The sequence below is a fragment of the Callorhinus ursinus genome, unplaced genomic scaffold (assembly GCF_003265705.2).
Source record: "Callorhinus ursinus isolate GAN/ISIS: 27379988/994484 unplaced genomic scaffold, GSC_fseal_2.0 scaffold71, whole genome shotgun sequence".
NCBI classification, from domain to species: domain Eukaryota; kingdom Metazoa; phylum Chordata; class Mammalia; order Carnivora; family Otariidae; genus Callorhinus; species Callorhinus ursinus.
Genome location: NW_027397133.1, coordinates 2527132 through 2547634, shown reverse-complemented (window position 1 = coordinate 2547634; position 20503 = coordinate 2527132). Strand labels below are relative to the sequence as shown.

Below are 20503 nucleotides of genomic sequence, written 5' to 3'. Positions count from 1 at the left end.
ATCCCCGAGGACCCAGGAGCCCTTCTGGGTCTGAGCCATTCTGGAAGGGGACTCAGCCCCCTTCTTCCCTCAGACCCAAGAATGTGCCCCCGCTTCCTTGAGACTTAGGGTCCCCCCTCCACCAACTTGTGTCTCCAACATCCTGGCCCGGGAACCTAGATGCACAATCCCTTCCTCCCTCTGGAACCCAAAGATTCAGGCCCCCAGCCTCTTCTTTTTCGGGAATGTGAGTCTTCACCCCTGCTTTCCCAGACTCTGGAGTCAGCCCCCCACAGCCCTGCCTCCTCACAGGCGCGCGCGCGCGCGCGCACACACACACACTCTCTCTCTCCTGGGCTCTGCCCGCAGGGGCCCAGGTGTCCTGCACTCCACCCCACCCCCACACTTTAGAGAATGCTGGGCCCAGCCTCTGGGGCATGAGGGGCACGGGCTGGGCAGCTGGCCTGAGGGCCCCTCCGGGGTCAGGCTGTGTCTAGGAGGAAGCAGACAGCTGCTTTCCTCTTGGACGTTTGAGTACCCATGGGTGACGGAGGCCAGGGTGCCTCAGGAACAGAAGTGGTATTGGTTTTCTCAGAGGCCTGGATGGACTGGGTGCCTGAGGGTGATATCCATGAGTCTCGGACTCGTGGGCCCCTGAGGGGGGTTTGTGCTGGGGGGTCAGGTTGTCTGAGTGCCCAAGAGGGACGGGGCCTGGAGGAGGGGACCTGAGGCAGGAGGCACTGGGGCCTGGACTTTAGGATCTGAGGGAGGAGGGGGCTGGGGACTTGAATTGCTGGATCTGAGAGAGGAGGGGGCTGGGAGCCTGGACTCTTGGCTTCATGATGGAGACCTAGTTTGCATGCCTGGCCTTCTGGGGCAAGAGAAACCAAAAGATGGGTCCTAGTGCGGCGGAGACTGAAGTCTAGGAATGGCCTCCTGCTTCTCAAGCCTCAAAGTGGGGAGGGGGCAGAAGTCAGCAGCCCCCAGGCCCTGGAGTCCAGGGCGGAAGCTGCTATGTCAAGGCTGGGTTCTGAGTCCCTGCCTCTCTCCAACCCCCCCCCACCCGCCCCACCACTCAACACACACTTCCTCCCTTTTTATTTGCGGACCCCTCATTCTCATGTCCCAGGAGGGAGGCAGAGGCTGGGAGCTGGGGGTGGGGGGCGCCCCCCTCCCCCAGCCCCGGCAGGAGGAGGGGTCCCCAGGGAGGCCAGGAGGGGGGGCTGTGGGTCTCCCGGCAGGGGCGGACGGGGACTGAATGTTAATCGCATCCCGAGTGAGTGTGTGTGTGCGAGAACAGAGCGAGTGTGCGAGTCCCTCCCGCTCCAGGTCCTCCAAGCAGCGGCTGCCGCCGCCACCCTCCACCCACAGCCGCCCTCGGCCACCAGTGCCCAGCTGGGGGGTGTCGGCCCGGGTGGGTCCGCCCGGCCCCCAGGGGTCTCTCGAGCGTCTGCCATCTGCCCGGTGAGGATCTGTGTGTCAGGGTGTCTGAGGCTGGGCTGGTGAAGGGGGGGTGTGTCTGTAAGGGCTGCGGCGGCGGAGGGAAGGAGGGAGGGAGGGAGGGGTCTGTCTGTCTGTACCGACTCTGAGCTTCCTGCCTGGGTGTCGTGGGTCCCCCCCCCCGGTTTCCTCCCCCCGCCCCAGCCCCCCAAACCCGGATGGATGGTGTGTACCTGGACTCTGTGCCTCCTGCCTGCGTCCGGCCGGGCGTCTGGCGTCCCCAGCTGCCTGTGTCCTCCTGTCTGTCCGAACAGCCGCGGACGGCAGTGGCAGCCCGGCCCCCATTGGACCCCCCTGTGTGTGTGTGTGTGGCTCCCTCCTCAAGCTCCGGGGGTGTTGAGGGGGAATCCCAGGGAAGTGAGGTCGTGCGTGTGTGCGTGTGTGTATGTGTGTGTTTCTGCCTGGGTTTGAGTGTGGGGGTGCTGGGGGGGGTTCTGGAGGTGGCCAAGCGAGGAAGGGGCAAGCAGTTCCCCAGACAGGCAGCCTCCCGCCCCTCTCTCTCTCTCACACACACACACACACACACACACACACACACACACACACCAGCCACCGGCTTCAGAGGTGACCCAGACAGACAGACAGACACAGACGCTGGAGGGGGGGGCCGCTGAGGGCACAAAGGGTGGGGGTGCGAATGAGCCAGGGAGAGGCGGGACCGGACACATGGACTGGGGGGAGGAGCCGGGGCTGAAGCGGCAGAGGGGGGCACCCCAGGTGGGCGGAGGGGGGATCCCCACGGGGTCGGGGCGGCGAGAGGACACCCCGACAGCCTCCGCAATGTCCGGGGCCCAACTTCCAGCGCAACATGTGTAGCAGCGCCCTCGCCTAGTTGGGGTGGCCGCAACCTTGGGGGACAGACAGGGCAGGCAGGACGGACCGAAGACCAGGAGGGAGAGCCGGAGCCGGCGACTGGCAGGAGGCCCCCCCCCGCCGCCGCCCCGGGGCTTGGCCCCCCCAGCGGTTCCCTGAGCCCTCCGCCGAATCTTCGGGTCTCTGGACTCTGGGTTCCGGTCCTGCCCCCCCGCAGTACCCCCCACAGAACAGGGTCATGAAAAGGTAAGGCCGGGGTAGGGGATGCGGGGGTGGGGGTGGGAATGGGGACCCCCAGATCTAGGACAGGGAAAGTTGGCCAGGGGCCCCAGGGAAGGAGGGGGATTGCATGGTGAGCGGGGGTCTTTGCCCCTCGCCAGCTCCCTTGTCTCCTGGAGACTCTCCTCCACCCCCTCTCTGTCTCCCTCTCTGAGCCCCTTTTTCCTGGGTCTCTACTCCTCAGACCTCCTAACCCCCATTTCTCTGACACTCCGCACCCTCTCCCCAGCCCCGCATACCTGACACCCCATCTCCCTCTCTATCCCCCATCTCTCCATCCCATCTTCCCTCTGCGTCCCCCTGCCCGCATTGGTCCCCCCCCTCGCTGGCCGTTCCTCTCCCTCTCTCCTCTCACTCTCCCCTCCCTTCTCAGAGCTATGAGTCTGCTATTAATACCCCCGCCAAGGACCTTGAGGGCATCCAGGCCCCAAGCACCCCTCGCCCCAAGCTACCACCCCTTCCTCAAGGTTCTGGAATACCCTTCCAGCCTGTTCTGAGCACCAGGATTAGGGTGGGGAGAGAACGGTGTTGGGGGGTGGGTAGAACGGGATGCCGTCTGCAGCACGATGCGAGGGGGGGGGCGGACTGTTGATCAAAGTGGCCTCTCCTCTCTTCTGTGATGGATTGGGGGGGAGTGATGGAGACAGGGACACCCCAGGAATCTCTGGCATCCTCCTCCTTCTTAGCTGGGGGACAGCCCGTGCTGTATAAAGGACCTGAGTGGGGTGAACAGGAGGCTGAAGCTGGCGGGGCATGGGGGGGCTCCCAGGATGTTGGGACTGATGGGGTTTGAGGTGAAAAGGGGGTTCTTAAGGGAAGAAATGGCTATGGGCCTGGATTCCTGGTTTCTGGGCATAGAGGAGGCTGGGCACCCAGTTTAGGGGGCCGGAGGGGGCCAAGACCCCTGGGTCCTGGGAAAAGACAGAACAGAACTGAGCATCTGGACTCCTGGGTCCTGGGGGGAGAAGGGTGCTGAGAGCCAAGATTCTTGAGTCTTCATGGGAGAAGTTAGAGCTTCTGTGCCTGAGGGAAGAAGGGGCTGGGGGCCCAGTCTCCTGAGTCTCTGACAGGGCAGGGGACGAGGGGGGTCCAGCTCTTGGGCCCCATGGGAATGGATCTGGGGACTGAGACTTATGAGGTGGAGATTGGGGGCCTGGGCAATGTAATCCCTGAGGGCATAGGTTCTGGGAATTGGGCCTCCAGAGTCTCCCAGCGGCTGGGGATGCCACTACTCAGACCCTGGAGGGGTGGGAGACCGCCCTTCCCACGAGAGGACTGGGCATCCAGCTTCCTAAGAAGGGTGGGGCTGGAGTTGCCCTCCTGGGCCTCAGCAGGGAGTAGGACCCTGGGGTCCCCAAGGACGGAGGCCAAGCAGGGGTGGGTCTGAGAGAGGCAGAGGAGGGTCTGAGGGATGCGAAGCCACCGGGAAGGGAGGAGTGAGTGAGTGTTAACCCCGCAGGGGCCAGGCCACAGCTGTGGGTTATTTTGGGGTGGGGGGGGCTATTCTGAGCGCTGATTGAGCCAGCTGCTTGGGGAAGGGCAGAGGAGAGGAGGGGCCAGGGGAGCCAAGATTTGGGAGGGACAGGCACACTAGGAGTCCCCACCCCCATCCCTGGGGAGACAGTGGCCCAGGATCCCTGGGAAGGCAGGTGTTGTGCTGCAAGGAGGGGAGCGAGGCCTCTAGGCAGGGGAAGGGGTGTGGGCCTTTCCCCCACCCTGGCTATTTGTGGGGTAGAGGAGGCCTGCGCTACCATGGCAACCGGACAGAAGCCTGATTGACAGCCAAGAGAGAACTCTTCCCCATCTGGACCTTCACCCCTTTAGGAAGCCCCTAGTGCAGGCTCTAATCTCTCTCTGGGAACCAGGAGTCCAGGCCCCCAGTGCCCTCCTCCTTCAGACCCGGGAGCCAGGAGTCTGGGCTCCCAGCCCGACCACCCCAGGCAGCTAGTATTCAACAGGGGGCACAGGAAGAGAGGCTGTATTTCCTCTAATTTACTAAATTGCTCTGGGCTGGGAGCCAGGGACCCCCGCCCCCCAGCTCTCCACAGCTGTGCCCCCCAACCCTGCAACCCAGCCTGGGCCATGACTCTCTTTCTAGCTCTCATTGAGAAGGGGGGGCAGGGGTAGGGACAGAGTAAGGGGACAAAAACAGGTTGGGGGTTGTGGTCAGGTGGGAGGTAAGGTCCTGGGGGTGTTTTCTCTCCTTGGGATGCCCCGCTCATTTCTTTTTCTCTCTTCTTTCTCTCCCCCCCACACACCTGACCCCTTTTCCCTTTCTCATTTTTTTCCCTCACTTTTTCTTCCTTTTATTTTTGATCCCTCCTGCCACCCGCCTCCCTTTCATGTCTGTGCCGGGCACCTCCCTGGTGGGGGTCTTGATCTTTGCCTTGGTTCGCTATTTCTGTCTTCCTATGTTTTCTGTCTGCTCTGCCTGCCTCCTCCCTCAATCTGTTCTGCCTGTTTCTCCGTCTCTTGTGTGTCCATGTCTCTTGGTGGCCGTGGGGTCCGTCTCCATCTTTCTGGCTTCTTTCCGTCTTCCTATCTCTGTCCAACTTTCTCGTCTCTCTTATCTCTCCCGCCTTCCTTGTCTTTCTCTGTCTCTTCATCTCTCCCTGCCTCCCTATCATTCCCTCCCTATTTCTGTCACTCGGTCTTCTCTCTCTCTGCCTCCTTCCTCTCCCTGTCTCTGTCACCCTGAGCCTCTCCATCCTCGCCTCTGTTTCTCCTTCCATCTCTCTCCTTATTCCTGTCCCTGTCTCTCTCTGACCATCTCTCTGTGGCTGTGTTCATCTCTCTTGCCATCTCCCCCTTTCTCTCTGGGCTCCTGTTCTGATCTCATCTCTGCGGGTCTGTTACCCATTCCTGCCTTGTCTGTCTCTTTTCCCGATCTCTGCATCTTCTCTGTCCCCATTACCCACCTCCACTTTCCCTGTCTCTCTGTCTCTCCCTTTGCCTCGCTCTGTCTCTGTCTCTCCCTTTGCCTGTGTGTCTCTCTCTGTGGCTCCCTGTCTCTATATCGCAACCTTTCCCTCTCCTCCCTACCCCTGCCTCTCTCCCTCCCTGTATCTCCTCCTGTCCGTGTCTCTCTATATCTTGTCCCCTGTCTCTGTCTCCCCATCTCTGTGTCTTCCTCTCATTTGTGTCCCTCTCCGCTCCCGGGCCTCCCCGGCTCTGTGCGCCCGCTCTCCCGTTGTCAGAGGCCGCCCGGAGGGGCCCGCAGGCGATGCGCGGTGCCGGTGGCCCCCGCGGCCCTCGGGGCCCCGCTAAGATGCTGCTGCTGCTGGCGCTGGCCTGCGCCAGCCCGTTCCCGGAGGAGGCGCCGGGACCGGGCGGGGCCGCCGGGCCCGGCGGGGGCCCCGGCGGGGCGCGGCCGCTCAACGTGGCGCTCGTGTTCTCGGGGCCCGCGTACGCGACCGAGGCGGCGCGCCTGGGCCCGGCCGTGGCGGCGGCCGTGCGCAGCCCGGGCCTGGACGTGCGACCGGTGGCGCTGGTGCTCAACGGCTCGGACCCGCGCAGCCTCGTGCTGCAGCTCTGCGACCTGCTGTCGGGGCTGCGCGTGCACGGCGTCGTGTTCGAGGACGACTCGCGCGCGCCCGCCGTCGCGCCCATCCTCGACTTCCTGTCGGCGCAGACCTCGCTGCCCATCGTGGCCGTGCACGGCGGCGCCGCGCTCGTGCTCACGCCCAAGGTGCGCGCGACCTGCGGGGGGCGGGGCCGGCCGCGGGGGGGCGGGGCCAAGCCTGAGGGTCCGCATCTGGGACGGAGTGGGGCCGGAAGGTAGGCTAGGGGCTAGGTGAGGGGCGGGGCTGACTTGGGGGCGTGGCCTACAGGCTGAGCGGAGCCTGGGCGCCTGCCTGGGGACTGACCTAGGAGCAGGGTGAGAGAGAGGCCAGTCATGGTCAGAGTATGCGGAGGGTTGAGGGTCTGCGGCAGGAGGGAGTCAGGGGAGGGAATGGAATCGGGAAGAGGCGGGGAAGGGCAGCGAGGGGCGGGGACTGGGAACAAAAAGGGACCCGCCAGAGGTGGCCTGCTCTGAGGGTGGAGTGGGATCTGGGGATCAGCAAGGGAGGAGTCAGTTGGAAAGGAATGGGGTTCAGGAAGGGGTGAGGTCTGGTCAGGAGCTAGGAAGGCAGGGAGAGGGCCATGAAAGAGGGTACGCGGAGGTCAGGGTACTGAGGGACGGGGAGGGTTTCGGCCAGCTGAGCAAGGGCTCTAGAAGTCCAGGTAGGAGGACGGAGCCTTCCGGTGAAAGGAGGAGTGGGAGAAGGGGAGGAGTCGTAGATGGGCTGGGGAAGGGCAGGACCAGGCAGCCAGGAAGTGGGGCGAGGGCTGTCAGGGAAGGGGAGAGCTAGCTGGTGAGGTGGTGCAGAGGGAGGTCAGGAAGATGGCAGGGCCTACGCTCTGGACCGAAGGGGCGGGGTCTAAAGTGGGAAGCAGCCCCGGCAGTGGGGTTTGGGCAGAGGCATGCCCCAGTTGTAAGGCGTGGAAAGCGAGAACCTGGAGGGTGGGCCCGGGAGGATGAAGACCCACCAGAAAGGCAGGCCCAGCGAATGAGAAGTCAAACCCAGGAGCCTGCGGGAGAGAGGGGGCAAGAGGCTGGAGCCGGCTGTGGCCTGGAAAGAGGCCGGCCGCCCGAGGGCACCAGCTGGAGTGGACTTCTGGTAGAAAAGGAAAGAACTGGACCAAGCCTGGTGTATGCGCTGAGGAGGAGAAGGGATAGGTTAGGAGGAGGTGCCTGGGAAGGGGCATGGCCTGTTTAGGGGTGGAGCCTGTGTAACCGAGGTGGTACTAGGGCGAATGGGGCCATCTGAGTGGGTGGAGCCTAAGTCCCCACCTGTTCCCCGCTGTGAGGGCCGGTGGCTTCGGGTGTTTCGTGACTAGGTCACAGTTACATCCTGGGACTCGTAGTTCTCTCCTGTCCAGAGCATTCTGGGAAGGGCCTCTGGCCAACTTTCATCTTTTAGACAGGAGTTGTCCAGAGATAGGCAAGCATATCACCTTCGGGGTGGACGTACTACTCCGTGGCTGCCGCCTTTATGGCCTACCGTGAGATGTGGTTCCTCTTGCCTCCATTGCTGCTGAGAAGTGTGGGCCGCTGTTTATTGTCACCTGGGAACTGTGGCCCGCTCAGTGTACACTCGTTGCCTTTTGGGAAATGTAGTCGCTCTAGTATCTCTGGATGGAAGAAAGAGGGGTCCTCACAGGGCCATCGTGCCTCCATGGAATGCTGGGAACGTGGTCCCCTCAGCATATCTCCACTTGCCAAGGATGAGTTCCTCTCAGGATTCTCATTGCATGCTGGGAGACCTCATCCACTCAGGACAACTGCCCTATCTCCTACACACATAACCATAGGCACACACCTAGGAAGAAAGTCCATTTCCTCTTCTCATTGAGGGCTGACTCCGTGCCGGGGCTGTTTTAGGTTCCGGGGAATACAGTTGTGATGAGGAAAAAAAAAAAAAAAAAGACAGGATCCCTGCTCTTAATGGAGCCTGCATTCTTTTTTTTTTTTTTATACGTTTGGTTTCTTTTTTTTTTTTAAGATTTTATTTATTTATTTGAGAGAGAGAGAGAGAGAGAATGAGAGAGAGCACGAGAGGGAAGAGGGTCAGAGGGAGAAGCAGACTCCCCGCTGAGCAGGGAGCCCGATGTGGGACTCGATCCCGGGACCCCAGGATCATGACCTGAGCCGAAGGCAGTCGCTTAACCAACTGAGCCACCCAGGCGCCCTGGAGCCTGCATTCTAATGGGGAGACAGAAGGCAAATAACAGATCGTGAGATCTGTCCTGGAGGAAGGGTAGGATGGCAGTCAGGAGAGGCCTCCCTGAGGAGGTGGCAACTGAGCTGGACCTGAGGAATGAGGAGGGGTAGGTCCAGCATGGAGGAGCTGGGGGAGAGTGTCCCCACGAAGGGCAACAGCGAAGGGCCAAGCCCTTGAAGCTGGAAGGAACTTGATGTGTTTGAGGAAGAACAGAGAGGTGGAGGTGGTGGGAGATGAGGCCCAGAGAGGCAACGAGGGCCAGTTCATCCAGGGCCTGTGGGCCAAAGTGAGGACTTTGGCTTTGACTCTCAGGTAGAAGTATTGGAAGGTTTTCAACCAAGAAGGGATGTGATCCAATTAATGTTTTGAAAAGATGACTTTGGCTGCTGATGGAGAATGGACTGGAAGATGCAAAAACGTTAGCAGAGAGGGGTCAGGAAGCTGTTACACTTGTCTAAGCAAGACAGTGGTCAATGAGGGTTGTGATGGGGCAGTAGTGAGGAATGGGGTTATGTTTTGAACAGAGAGCCGGGAAGACTAGAAGATGGCCTGGATTGGGCGTGAGGGAAAGAGAGGGAAAGGATGATTTAGCCTTGGGAGCCGAGCAGCTGGGTGAATAAGGAAAGGAAGATGGGAAAGAGGTTTGAGGCTGGGGCGGGGGGTTGGGGTGAGGGAGAGATGGAGAATTCTGGTTTTGACATGCTAATTTTGAGATGCCTCTTGGAAATCCAAGAGGAGATGTTGAGTAGAAAGGGGGGTAGGTCTGTCCGGAGTGCACGAGAGAGGTACAGTGACTGGAGAGGAGCCATTAACATATTCAGTGCGGGGCAATAGAACTTTCTGCAATGGGGAAGATGGTCTATATCTGCTCTGTCCAGTATGATGGCCACTAGCCACGTGTGGCTCTTGAGCACTTGACATGTGGTGGCTACTGGCTACCATATTGGATAGCACAGAAGACAGTATTTAAACACATGGGTCTAGATGAGATCACCAAGGAGGGAGGACAGAGAAGGAAAGAAAACACTAGAGCACTTCTGCGTTTAAAATTCTGACCGAAGGAGAAGTCAGGGAGGCAGGAGGAAGACCAGAGAAGGGCAAATCCACTCAGCAAAGCTGCTTCCTGCTGGGAGAGATGGCATCTTCGGCACCCTTGTTGCATGCTGGGAAATGTAGTCCCTCCCAGTGGATGCTGGGGACTGTAGTTTCCTCCCTGGATGCTGTGTGTGTTCTAGGGTAATGTTAGCTGCTATAACAGATAAACCCCCACATCTCAGTGGCTCAACCCAATAGAAGGTTGTTTCTCACTCATATAAAATCCAAACAGGTGTTCCTGACAAGAGGTGGTTCTCCTCCAAGTGATGACTCAGGGACTCAGTCTCCTCCCTCTTATGGCTCTGTTACCCCCTAGGACTTCGGAGTTCTCTCCTGGGGCCTCTGCGTCTGTTCTCAGACAGGGAAGAGAGTAAGGTGCATGGGGGAGAGCTTTTCCGGATGAGTCTAGAACTCAGCCACATGGCAAAACCTAACCCAGGCCTAGCTCTGTGCACCAGCAGGGAAAGGAGACCGGTTTGGTGAACAGCTAGTCGGTTGCCATATTGAGAGCCGTGACATACTGGTGGCCACTGGGAGCTGGGATGCCCTCATCAGTTGCTGGGAGATGAGATCTGTCTTGACCACTGGGAACTGAAGACCCCTACTGGTTGCTGGGAGCTCTGGTCTCCACATCCGGACGCTTGACATCCTCCTCCTCCCCCACAGGAGAAGGGCTCCACCTTCCTGCAGCTGGGCTCCTCCACAGAGCAGCAGCTCCAGGTCATCTTTGAGGTGCTGGAGGAGTACGACTGGACATCCTTTGTAGCGGTGACCACGCGTGCCCCCGGCCACCGGGCCTTCCTGTCCTACATCGAGGTGCTGACTGATGGCAGCATGGTGGGCTGGGAGCACCGCGGGGCACTGACGCTGGACCCTGGAGCAGGCGAGGCCGTGCTGGGTGCCCAGCTCCGCAGCGTCAGCGCGCAGATCCGCCTGCTCTTCTGTGCCCGGGAAGAAGCCGAGCCCGTGTTCCGGGCAGCTGAGGAGGCTGGCCTCACGGGGCCCGGCTACGTCTGGTTCATGGTGGGGCCCCAGCTGGCTGGAGGCGGAGGCTCAGGCGCCCCTGGAGAGCCCCCTCTTCTGCCAGGAGGCGCCCCACTGCCTGCCGGGCTGTTTGCAGTGCGCTCGGCTGGCTGGCGGGATGACCTGGCCCGGCGTGTGGCCGCTGGTGTGGCCGTCGTGGCCAGAGGTGCCCAGGCTCTGCTGCGTGACTATGGCTTCCTGCCCGAGCTCGGCCATGACTGCCGTGCCCAGAACCGCACCCACAGAGGGGAGAGTCTGCATCGGTGAGTGGGGTTGGTGTAGGAGGGCTGTGGGAAGGCTCCAGAGCCTGACTGCCTGGGGTGCTCACTGACTGAGCAGCCTCAAATGGGTCACGTCCCCTCTCGGAGCCTCGGTGTACTTTTCTGTAAAATGGATATACTTGGGTCTCCTGCCACGGGGTTAAGTCAGGTAATTGGGAAAAAGCACCCGAGACACGGTGAGTGTGTTAACAACATTTCCTGATTTTTAAGATGAATTTTTTCCCACAGTTTAATGTCTTTGAAATCAAGATATACCGTACGATTAATGGCTTTTCATGGCTTAATTGGCAGCACTTTTTTCTTTCTTTGTGGTACATAAAACTAGAGATACACCCTGTACTTGATGGCACCTCAGGTATGATGAAATTCCCTAGAGTATAAGCTGAATTTCAGTAACAAAATGCCCCAGTAATTCAGTGGCCAGAACGAGATAGAAGTTGTTCTTTCTCACTTAACAATCTGGAAATGGGGCCCCTGGCTGGCTCAGTCGGTGGACCGTGCGACTCTCCAACTCGGGGTTGTGAGTTCGTGTCCCACGTGGGGGTGTAGAGATCACTTAAAAAAAAAAAAAGATTTTAGGGCGCCTGAGTGGCTCAGTTGGTTAAGCGACTGCCTTCGGCTCAGGTCGTGATCCTGGAGTCCTGGGATCGAGTCCCGCTTCGGACTCCCTGCTCAGCAGGGAGTCTGCTTCTCCCTCGGACTCGCCCCCCTCTCATGCTCTCTCTCTATCTCATTCTCTTTCTCAAATAAATAAATAAAATCTTAAAAAAATTTAAAAAAAGATTTTATTTATGTATTAGAGGGAGAGAGAGCACAAGCGGGGGGCGGGGGGGCGGCAGGCAGAGGGAGAAGCAGGCTCCCCGCCAAGCAAGGAGCCTGATGCGGAGCTCGATCCCAGGAGCCTGGGATCATGACCTGAGCCGAAAGCAGACGCTTAACCGACTGAGCCACCGAGGGCGCCCCTAGATCACTTAAAAATAAAATCTTCAAAAAAAAAAAAAAATCCAGAGATGAGTCTTCAGGAGGCTCTGTTGCTCCACGTGGTCAGTCGGGGACCCAGGACCCTCCCACCTCGTTGCTCCGCCACCTTTGCGCTGTCGAAGCGGGGTCGGCCGCACGTCTGAGAAAGCGGGAGAGAGAGAAAGTGGGGAGCAAGCAATTTCCTTCCGGGCAGGTGAGACAAGGGGGATGGCGTGGGGCGGCCAAGGCTGCCTTATTGGTTGTTTACAGGCGCGTCGCGTGCAAATTGGTTAGACGTCGATTCTGATTGGCTAGCGCTTGCGCTGTACCGATTGTTAAAGAGTCTGAAGGTCTCACCTGCATGGGGCCTGGGCTTAACGGCACCGAGGACTGGGAAGTGCGGATTCCAGGTGTGTGCCCGGCGTACGCTCTGTTGTTTTAGAAGAGAACAGGTTTTGGTGGGAAATAGCATCGCCACCGTAGGAAGCGTTGGCAGTAAGAAATTGATGAGTTTGGGGACGGAACCGTGGAGGGAGAGGCCTTTAAGCCCGAAATGAGGACGAGCTGAGCTTAAAGAGGTGACCGGTGGAGAAGAAAAGCGAGGGGAGAATTGAGAATCGGTGACTTGGGGGACAGGATCCGGGGACAAGAAGGTGAGAAAAAGCATCCCTCGTTCATAAATGCTGAGCGCCTGCTAGGAACTAGGGCTCGTGCTGGGCGCTGGGAACACGGAGATGAATAAGACCATGGACTTCTCTTAAAAGAACACAGGGTCCTGTAGGGGTGGCAGACAGGGACGGGATAATGACAGCACAGTGTGATGCTCGCAATCATGGAGGTGGCCCTGGGCATGGTGGGAGCACCGGCAGGCGTACTGTCTGCTCCAGGATGTTTCTGGTTGCCCGAAGCAGAGTCTCATTCAAGTTTCCTAAGGGAAAAGGGGGTTTATTGGGAAGATAAACACGCACAGAAACCCAGACGCCAGGAATTGAGGGCAAGCCTGGGGACCAGCTACTCTTTCATCTCTCTTTTTTTTTTTAAAGATTTTATTTATTTATTTTGAGAGAGAGAGAGAGAGAGAATGAGAGAGAGCACGAGAGGGAAGAGGGTCAGAGGGAGAAGCAGACTCCCCGCTGAGCAGGGAGCCCGATGCGGGACTCGATCCCGGGACTCCAGGATCATGACCTGAGCCAAAGGCAGTCGCTTAACCAACTGAGCCACCCAGGCGCCCTCATCTCTTTTTGATTGTCTCCCTCTTACTCTCCCCACCCCTGTCTCTGTCTGACCTGCCATTCCCAGAGTCTGTCCAGTTCTTCTCTTAGCACTCACTCTTTGCCCAGAATTTCTGCTCTCTGCTGATACTCATAATTTCATCCCATCCTGTCTTCCACCCCTTCCCCACCCCACCCCCAAATCTCACAGCCAACGTCTTCCCAAAAGACGAATTTCACTGGCTCCAATCAGCCTCCCAAACTAGGCTACTCAGTCACGGGTCAGCCTACGGGGTCAGGGAGGTCTCCAAGAGGAGGAGACATCGAAGCTGAGACCTGATGGATGAATGGCCCATTCATTCGTTTATTGAATGAGTCTTTTTGAGAGTCTGCTACGTGCCAAGCACTGCTTTGGGCACAGGGATACATGGTGTTGAACAAGGTCCCTGCTCTCATAGAGCCGACAGTCTCACAGGGGAGACAAACAGTGAACAAACAAGATAAGAAGAAATACCAGCAGGTGATAAAAGAGGTAGAATGTGATAAGAAATACCCAGGGTGTTAGGTTAGGTGAGGTCATCCGGAAAGGTCTTTCTGAGTAGGTGAAATTTGGAGGTAAGAAAAAAAAAATGGGCAAAGAAAAAGAGCCAACTTTTGGAAGATCTGAATGAAGAGAAGGGAGGGGGACAGCAGGTGCAGAGTCGCTCACTCGGGCTGGAATTGCCTATTCGGGAGCCTGAAACAAACCCATTGTGACTGGAGCTTAGTGAGCAAGGCAGGGGGACAGGGTATTATGGAGAAGCAAGCGAGGCCCGTGTAGGCCCAAGCTCATGTAGGGCATTTTGGCCAGTCTAAGGTGTTTGGATTTGATTCTAAGAGTGGTTAGGAGTTCTCCAAAAATAGTGAGTATTCCAGGCAGGGGGGGGAACAGCATCCTGCAAAGGCCCAGAGGGGAGAGAAACTCAGGCAGGTTGGGACCACAACAGCTCAGAGGGGATGAAGGTAGGAGAATTGGGATTGGGGGTGATGAGGCTGGGGGTGGGGGTAGACGGGGCCAGGCCACAAGGGCCTCAAATACCAGGTTGAGAGGCCGGACTTTGTTCTGGAGCACTGGGGAGCCATGGGTGGGTTGTGAGCAGGAAAGGAGTGGTGTCAGTTTTGCATGCAGAAAGATGCCTCTGGGGTGGAGTGTGGCACAGACTGGAGGAGGTTGGGGGCCAGGCAGGAGCCTTGGGCTGGGGTCCAGGGGGTCTGTGGCGATGGAGAGGAGGGATGACATGGAGAGATCCTGGGGGCAGGAAGGTGGCACTTGCGGATGGTGGCCGGCGGGGGGAGGAGTGAGGAGGTGAGGATCGCAGTTGAGTGTCCAGTGCAGTGACCAGGGCCTGGGGACAGGCATTCATGGTACAGGTACCATTGCATCATGAAGATTATCTGGGAGTCCAGAGACCTTCTGGGGCTTCTCCCAGAGGAAGGGACACTTGAGCTGAATCTTGAAGACAAAAGAATCAATCAGGGTGAGAAGGGACAGAAAAAGCATTTTTTAGGCAGAAAGCACAGCACCTACAATGGTCAAGAAATAGGAAGCCGTGTGATACGTTTCGGGGACACTTTGCATTCAGTGTTGGTGGGGTACAGAAAGGGCTTGGGGTGGAAGGAGTTTGAGGGGAGGAAGAGATCAGAGATGGGGCTGCGCAGGCAGATGGGGCCAGAACACACAGGGTCTCTAAGAGGACCTCAAACTCAAGCTGAGGGTCTATGACCCAGTCCAGGAGGTGCTGGGTATCGAGCAGAGACGGCTGAACAAAGAAGGGGAATATTTGGGTGTTCGGGATCTTGGGGGAGAGATTCCCGCTAGGGGCCGGGGCTGGTCAGTAGGAAGGGGATTATCTCTGCCTTCAGCCACTTAGGTCCAGTCTAGCTACCCACATGTCCCCTCCCTTCCTCCTGGGCAGGTACTTCATGAATATTACCTGGGACAACCGGGATTATTCCTTCAATGAGGATGGCTTCTTGGTGAACCCCTCTCTGGTGGTCATCTCCCTCACCAGAGACAGGACTTGGGAGGTGGTGAGTCCCAGCCCCAACCTCAGGCACAGGAGAGGGCCTGGAGTCCCAGGTCCTGAGGGAGAGGGTGTGGGGACCCAGACACCTCGGTCCTGACAGAGATGAGGACTCTGGCCTCTGAGGGAGGAAGGAGCCCGGACTTCTAGGTCCTGGGGGAAATAAGTGGGAGCCCAGACCCGTGGGTTCTAAGGTGAGGGGGAAAATGGGGCCTAGACTCCTGGATCTAAGGGAGAAGGAGCTGGGAGCCCCGGGTTCTGAGGAAGGAGGGCCACAATGGCCAGGACATCCTGCAAAGTCCCCGCCCCGGAGCCTGAGTGCCCTTCTCTTGGCCAAGGTGGGCAGCTGGGAGCAGCAGACTCTCCGCCTAAAGTACCCGCTGTGGTCCCGCTACGGCCGCTTCCTGCAGCCCGTGGATGACACGCAGCACCTCACCGTGGCCACACTGGAGGAGAGGCCCTTTGTCATTGTGGAGCCCGCTGACCCCATCAGCGGCACTTGCATCCGAGACTCCGTGCCTTGCCGGAGCCAGCTCAACCGCACCCACAGGTGACAGCCCCGGCTCCAGGAGTTCCGGCTTCCAAATCCCCTGAAGCCTAGCAGCCCTGGCCCCCGGCCCCTCCTCCCTTGGAACTCAGAACCCACAGAGCCCTCCAGCTTAGTCACCTTGGACAAGTCACGGAACTCCTTTGAGCCTCAGTTTCCCCAGAAAGCGCTAATCATAGTTTTAGCTGCTTCTTGTCTCTCCCTCCATACCCTCATCTCATGGGAGAGTCTGAAGTGGAGGGGGGGTCCCCAGCATCCCCAAGCCTGCTCGCTCCCCGCAGCCCTCCTCCGGACGCCCCCCGCCCGGAAAAGCGGTGCTGCAAGGGCTTCTGCATCGACATTCTGAAGCGGCTGGCGCAGACCATCGGCTTCAGCTACGACCTCTACCTGGTCACCAACGGCAAGCACGGAAAGAAGATCGACGGGGTCTGGAACGGCATGATCGGCGAGGTGGGGCGCGCCCGGACGGGAGGGGGCGGGCTGGGGCGGGGCCACGGCGCCGGAGCTCTCGGGCTGGAGGGGCGTGGCCAAAAGGAGAGGAAGCCCGGGCTTTGAGGGGGCGGGGCCACTCCCGAGACCGGCCTTGGCTGGGGGGCGGGGCCACAAGGAGGGACCTGTGGCGTGGAGGGGGCGGGGCCAGGGGGGTGTCCCTCCTAAACGAGGGGGGCGGGGCCGAGAGGATGGAGCCCAAATCCAGAGAGCTTGTTCTGGGAGCATGACCGGGCCTGGGGCGACCTCTTCCAAACCCTGCTCCCCGACTCTCACCTCCTCCTTTCCTGCCCCACTCTGCGTCCCCCTCCGCCACCCCGCCACCCTCCTAGCCTCTCTCTCACCTTGTCACTGGTCTCCTGGGGCAGATCTTGCCCACCATCCTCCTCTGTGCCCTTGAGCCAGCCAGGGTCCTTCCCCCCCCCCCCCGCCCTCACCCCAGGTGTTCTACCAGCGCGCGGACATGGCCATCGGCTCCCTCACCATCAACGAGGAGCGGTCTGAGATCGTGGACTTTTCCGTGCCCTTCGTGGAGACGGGCATCAGCGTCATGGTGGCGCGCAGCAACGGCACCGTGTCCCCCTCGGCCTTCCTCGGTGAGCCCGGGCCCCCGGGACGGCAACACTGGGGCAGCTGTGTGCCCAGTTCCCATCCTGGTATTGCCTGTCCCCGCGGTGTGACTGGTGAGGTGGCATCACTTCTGACCTTAGGTTTCCCAATCTGTAAAATGGGAGAAGCCATTTTACCATGAGGCCAAGGAAACTGAGCTTCAGGAACCTTCTCTCGCACATGCTCTTCAAGGAACCTTCTCTCACACATTCTCTTGTATTCTTGTACTTATAATTTTGTGTTCTTTTTTTTCTTAAAGACAACCCTCCACATTGTATAAGCCTCAGGCCCTACAAACCCCAAGTCTTCCCCTGTATATGAGATGAGGAAAAGAGATTAGCATGATAGTGGCACATGGTAAGTGCTCCACTCACTTCTCAGTGTTTACTGAGCACCTATCATATGCCAGGCTCTGGGCCCCGCACACAAGCCCCTGTCCTCTAAGAGCTCTTGGCCTCGTGGGGAAGACAGAAAATAATCTCTTTTTTTTTTTTAAAGATTTTATTTATTTATTTGAGAGAGAGAATGAGATAGAGAGAGAGAGCACACGAGAGGGGGGAGGGTCAGAGGGAGAAGCAGACTCCCTGCTGAGCAGGGAGCCCGATGCGGGACTCGATCCCGGGACTCCAGGATCACGACCTGAGCCGAAGGCAGTCGCTTAACCAACTGAGCCACCCAGGCTCCCCAGAAAATAATCTCTTAAGACGATACATGGACAACATCATTTCAGGTGGTGATGAATAGTATGAGAAATTAAGCCAGGGTGGGAGGTGGAGAGGAATGGGGTTGGTGCTGCCCGGAGAGAGCAGGAAGGCCCCTCTGGAGATCCGGCCGGAGAACCATTCCAGGCAGAGGGAACAGCAGGGGGAAAGATCCCAAGGCAGGAATGTGTGTGGAATATTTGGGAAATGGCCAGAAGTCTGTGTGGCTGGAGAGGGCAGTGAGTGATCATGAGGGTGTGAGAAACAAGGGCTGAGAGAGAATTGGGGGTGGGCATGGGGGAGGAAGATGCAGGGCCTTGGTGGCTCTGGTAGGAGAGTTGGGTTTTACTCTTAGGGCAGTGGCCAAGGTTTTAGCTGTAGATGGTGGGGGAGGGGATATATGATCAGATCTGGGCTTTTAAAATATCCCACTGGAGACAGTGGGGGCAGGAGGCCCATGAGAAGGCAGAGGTCCATGCAGAGAGGAGATGGGTGTGGGATAGGAAGGTGACACTGAGGGTGAGGTGAGTAACCAGGGTTGGAGTGTGGTCAGGAAGCCGGACCCCATTGGGTTGGTGGCCGTGAGGTGGATCAGGTAGGGATCTCGCTGAACTTGGTGACAAGAGAAGGAAAAGTGCACATCAGGCCAAGGGCAGCCGTTCACCTCAGTTCCCTCTTGCTCTCTGAAATCTGGGCAAAGCTCCTGGGAGTGGGAGGCTGGGAGGAGGGACATCTCTTCCTTTGCGTTTGGTTTCTGTGTATTTCGCCTAGAGCATCTCTGTGGCACCAAGGTCTCTTGCAGGGCACCCTGAGATGCACCACATGGGGCCCCTGCCTTCAGCAGGGGAGTGACAAGGTCCTATTTATGCCCCACCACGTTGCCCAGCAGAGGCAACAGGAGTGTCCCCAGATGCCGCAGTGACAGTCTGGGGCGGTGACCCTGCTGTGACCACCTGGGCTTGGCCTAGGGAGGGCAGATCACCTGGTAGGAATCTCAAGGAAGTGGTGATTTGGGTTTATTGTCAGTGAACTCCCAGCGGCAGTGTGAGGAGAGGACACATGGATGTGAGTGTGTCTGGTCGATGGGTCAGGGTGGTGCCCCTGGCAGGGGAGCGGCGGAGACAAGGCAGAGAGGGTGAGGCTCACTCTGAAACTGTCAGCTCTGGCCTGTTAAAGCAGTGGGTTCTTGAGAGAGTGATCAGGCCAGGGAGGGGGGGAACAGACTGTGGCTGGGGAGGGTGAGGGCAGGAAGGAGGGGTGAGGCTGCAAAGGGGGGGCGGGCTGTGACTGGATGGAAGGTGGGGCTCCCAGGATGGGGAGCCTGGGTGTCAGTCCTGGCCTCAGTGTGGAACGTGGTGAGCTGCCAGGGGGAGACTCGGGTCTGGGGCTCAGGAAACATTTAGGGTATATCTGGTGACTGAAACCACAGAAATGGTTGAGTTGGCTCTCTTTGAGACAGACTGTCTCCCAGGGGTCTGGGTGGGCAATGAGGCTGTCCCCGCGATGGGGAGCCTGGGAAGGGGACAGAGTGGGACAAGGTCCAGGCTGTGATTGCACCTTGGTCACGTGTCTGTGGTCCCCCCCAGTCCTTTGCTTGGCCGAGCCCTGACCCCCTCCCCCCTTGCCCCCAGAGCCCTACAGCCCTGCCGTGTGGGTGATGATGTTCGTCATGTGCCTCACTGTGGTCGCCGTCACCGTTTTCATCTTCGAGTACCTCAGTCCCGTCGGCTACAACCGCAGCTTGGCCACGGGCAAGCGTGAGTCCCCTTCCTCCATCACCTCAGAGCACCCGGACCACAGATAAAACTACATTTCCCAACAGCCCCTGGGGTAGAGGCGTTGGGGGGGGCTGCTGGGAATCGTAGTTCTTTCTGCTCCCTCATGGAGTAGAAGGGATTTGGGGTCCATGTCCCCCTCCTGGCCCCCTGCAGGGCCTGGCGGCTCAACCTTCACCATTGGGAAATCCATCTGGCTGCTCTGGGCCCTGGTGTTCAATAACTCGGTGCCCGTGGAGAACCCCCGGGGGACCACCAGCAAAATCATGGTGCTGGTATGGGCCTTCTTCGCCGTCATCTTCCTCGCCAGCTACACAGCCAACCTGGCCGCCTTCATGATCCAGGAGGAGTACGTGGACACCGTGTCTGGGCTCAGCGATCGAAAGGTGTGTGTGTTTGGGGAGACAGGGAGCTGGCTGGGGCTGGAGGTCAGGCCAGAATTTGGCACATGGGAGGTCAGAAGAGAATTCCAAAATGGTAGAATAGAATGTTCTGGAAGAGAAAGGTTATGTTTCACAATGAACTGTTTAAATATTCCCAGGAGAAGAGAGTGACCCCAAATGTCCTGGGGGGGGCAGTAGTGCCAAATGGGGTATCCCATTTGGGATAGTGCTTCTCTCAAAGTGTGATGAAGGGCTAATCTCTGAACTTCCTCCAATGGAGATCAAGGCTTTTGTAAAATACGATAGAAATGAATTACAAGAAGAGAAACATAAAACTGAAAACCAAGACATGCGTAATTCAAACCCAAATTTTTATGTGGTTTCAACAGACATAAAAATTATTCTGTCAGATTGCTCTAAGTGCGCAGCGCCTGGGGCACCTGGGTGGCTCAGTCAGTTAAGCGGCTGCCTTCGGCTCAGGTCATGATCCCAGGTTCCTGGGATCGAGCCCCACGTCAGGCTCCCTGCTCGGTGGAGAGTCTGCTTCTCCCTCTCCCTCTGCCTGCCTCTCTGCCTACTCGTGCTCTCTATCTCTCTGTCAAATAAATAAATAAAATCTTTAAATAAATAAATAAATGTACAGCACCTGACTGGCTCAGGCGGTAGAACATGTGACTCTTGATCTCGGGGTCGTAAGTTCGAGTCCCACATTGGGTGTACAGTTTACTTTAAAAATAAACAAATTTAAAAAAATATTTTAAAAAAATTGCTCTAAGTGCTCATTCTCTCGATCTCTATACTTACCTCATCCAGACCACAGTTTGTTCGGGGACTGGTGGTTTGCAGAGCACTCTTTGAGACCAAAGTGGTTAACTGGGTGGTTGAGAAATCAGGGGCGCCTGGGTGGCTCAGTCATTAAGTGTCTGCCTTCTGCTCAGGTCACGATCCCAGGATCCTGGGATCAAGCCCCACATCAGGCCTCCTGCTCCGTGGGAAGTCGGCTTCTCCCTCTCCCACTCCCCCTGATTAT

At 58.2% G+C, this 20503-nt stretch overlaps 1 protein-coding gene and 1 long non-coding RNA gene across 3 annotated transcripts in view; one reads left to right on the top strand and one right to left on the bottom strand.

The window, feature by feature from the left end:
• Positions 1–1105: 1105 nt before the first annotated feature.
• The window catches only part of GRIN2D (glutamate ionotropic receptor NMDA type subunit 2D), a 37614-nt gene continuing 18216 nt past the window's right edge, over positions 1106–20503 (top strand). Inside the window, exons 1-9 of one of the 2 annotated variants that reach the window (XM_073886625.1) lie at positions 1106–1443; positions 5769–6259; positions 10098–10717; positions 14862–14976; positions 15308–15519; positions 15798–15966; positions 16448–16601; positions 18947–19072; positions 19247–19476. In XM_073886625.1, the coding sequence (XP_073742726.1) occupies positions 5795–6259; positions 10098–10717; positions 14862–14976; positions 15308–15519; positions 15798–15966; positions 16448–16601; positions 18947–19072; positions 19247–19476 (2091 nt within the window). In that variant the 5' untranslated portion in view covers positions 1106–1443; positions 5769–5794. Of the gene's footprint in view, positions 1444–1652; positions 2539–5768; positions 6260–10097; positions 10718–14861; positions 14977–15307; positions 15520–15797; positions 15967–16447; positions 16602–18946; positions 19073–19246; positions 19477–20503 lie in introns of those variants that run through there. The other variant, XM_073886624.1, reaches the window with a different exon arrangement.
• Positions 11574–14939, bottom strand: LOC141371436 (uncharacterized). The gene is made up of 3 exons (XR_012376390.1): positions 14880–14939; positions 12053–12623; positions 11574–11855 (listed from the first exon to the last, which is right to left on the bottom strand). It is a non-coding gene; the product is annotated as an uncharacterized lncRNA (long non-coding RNA).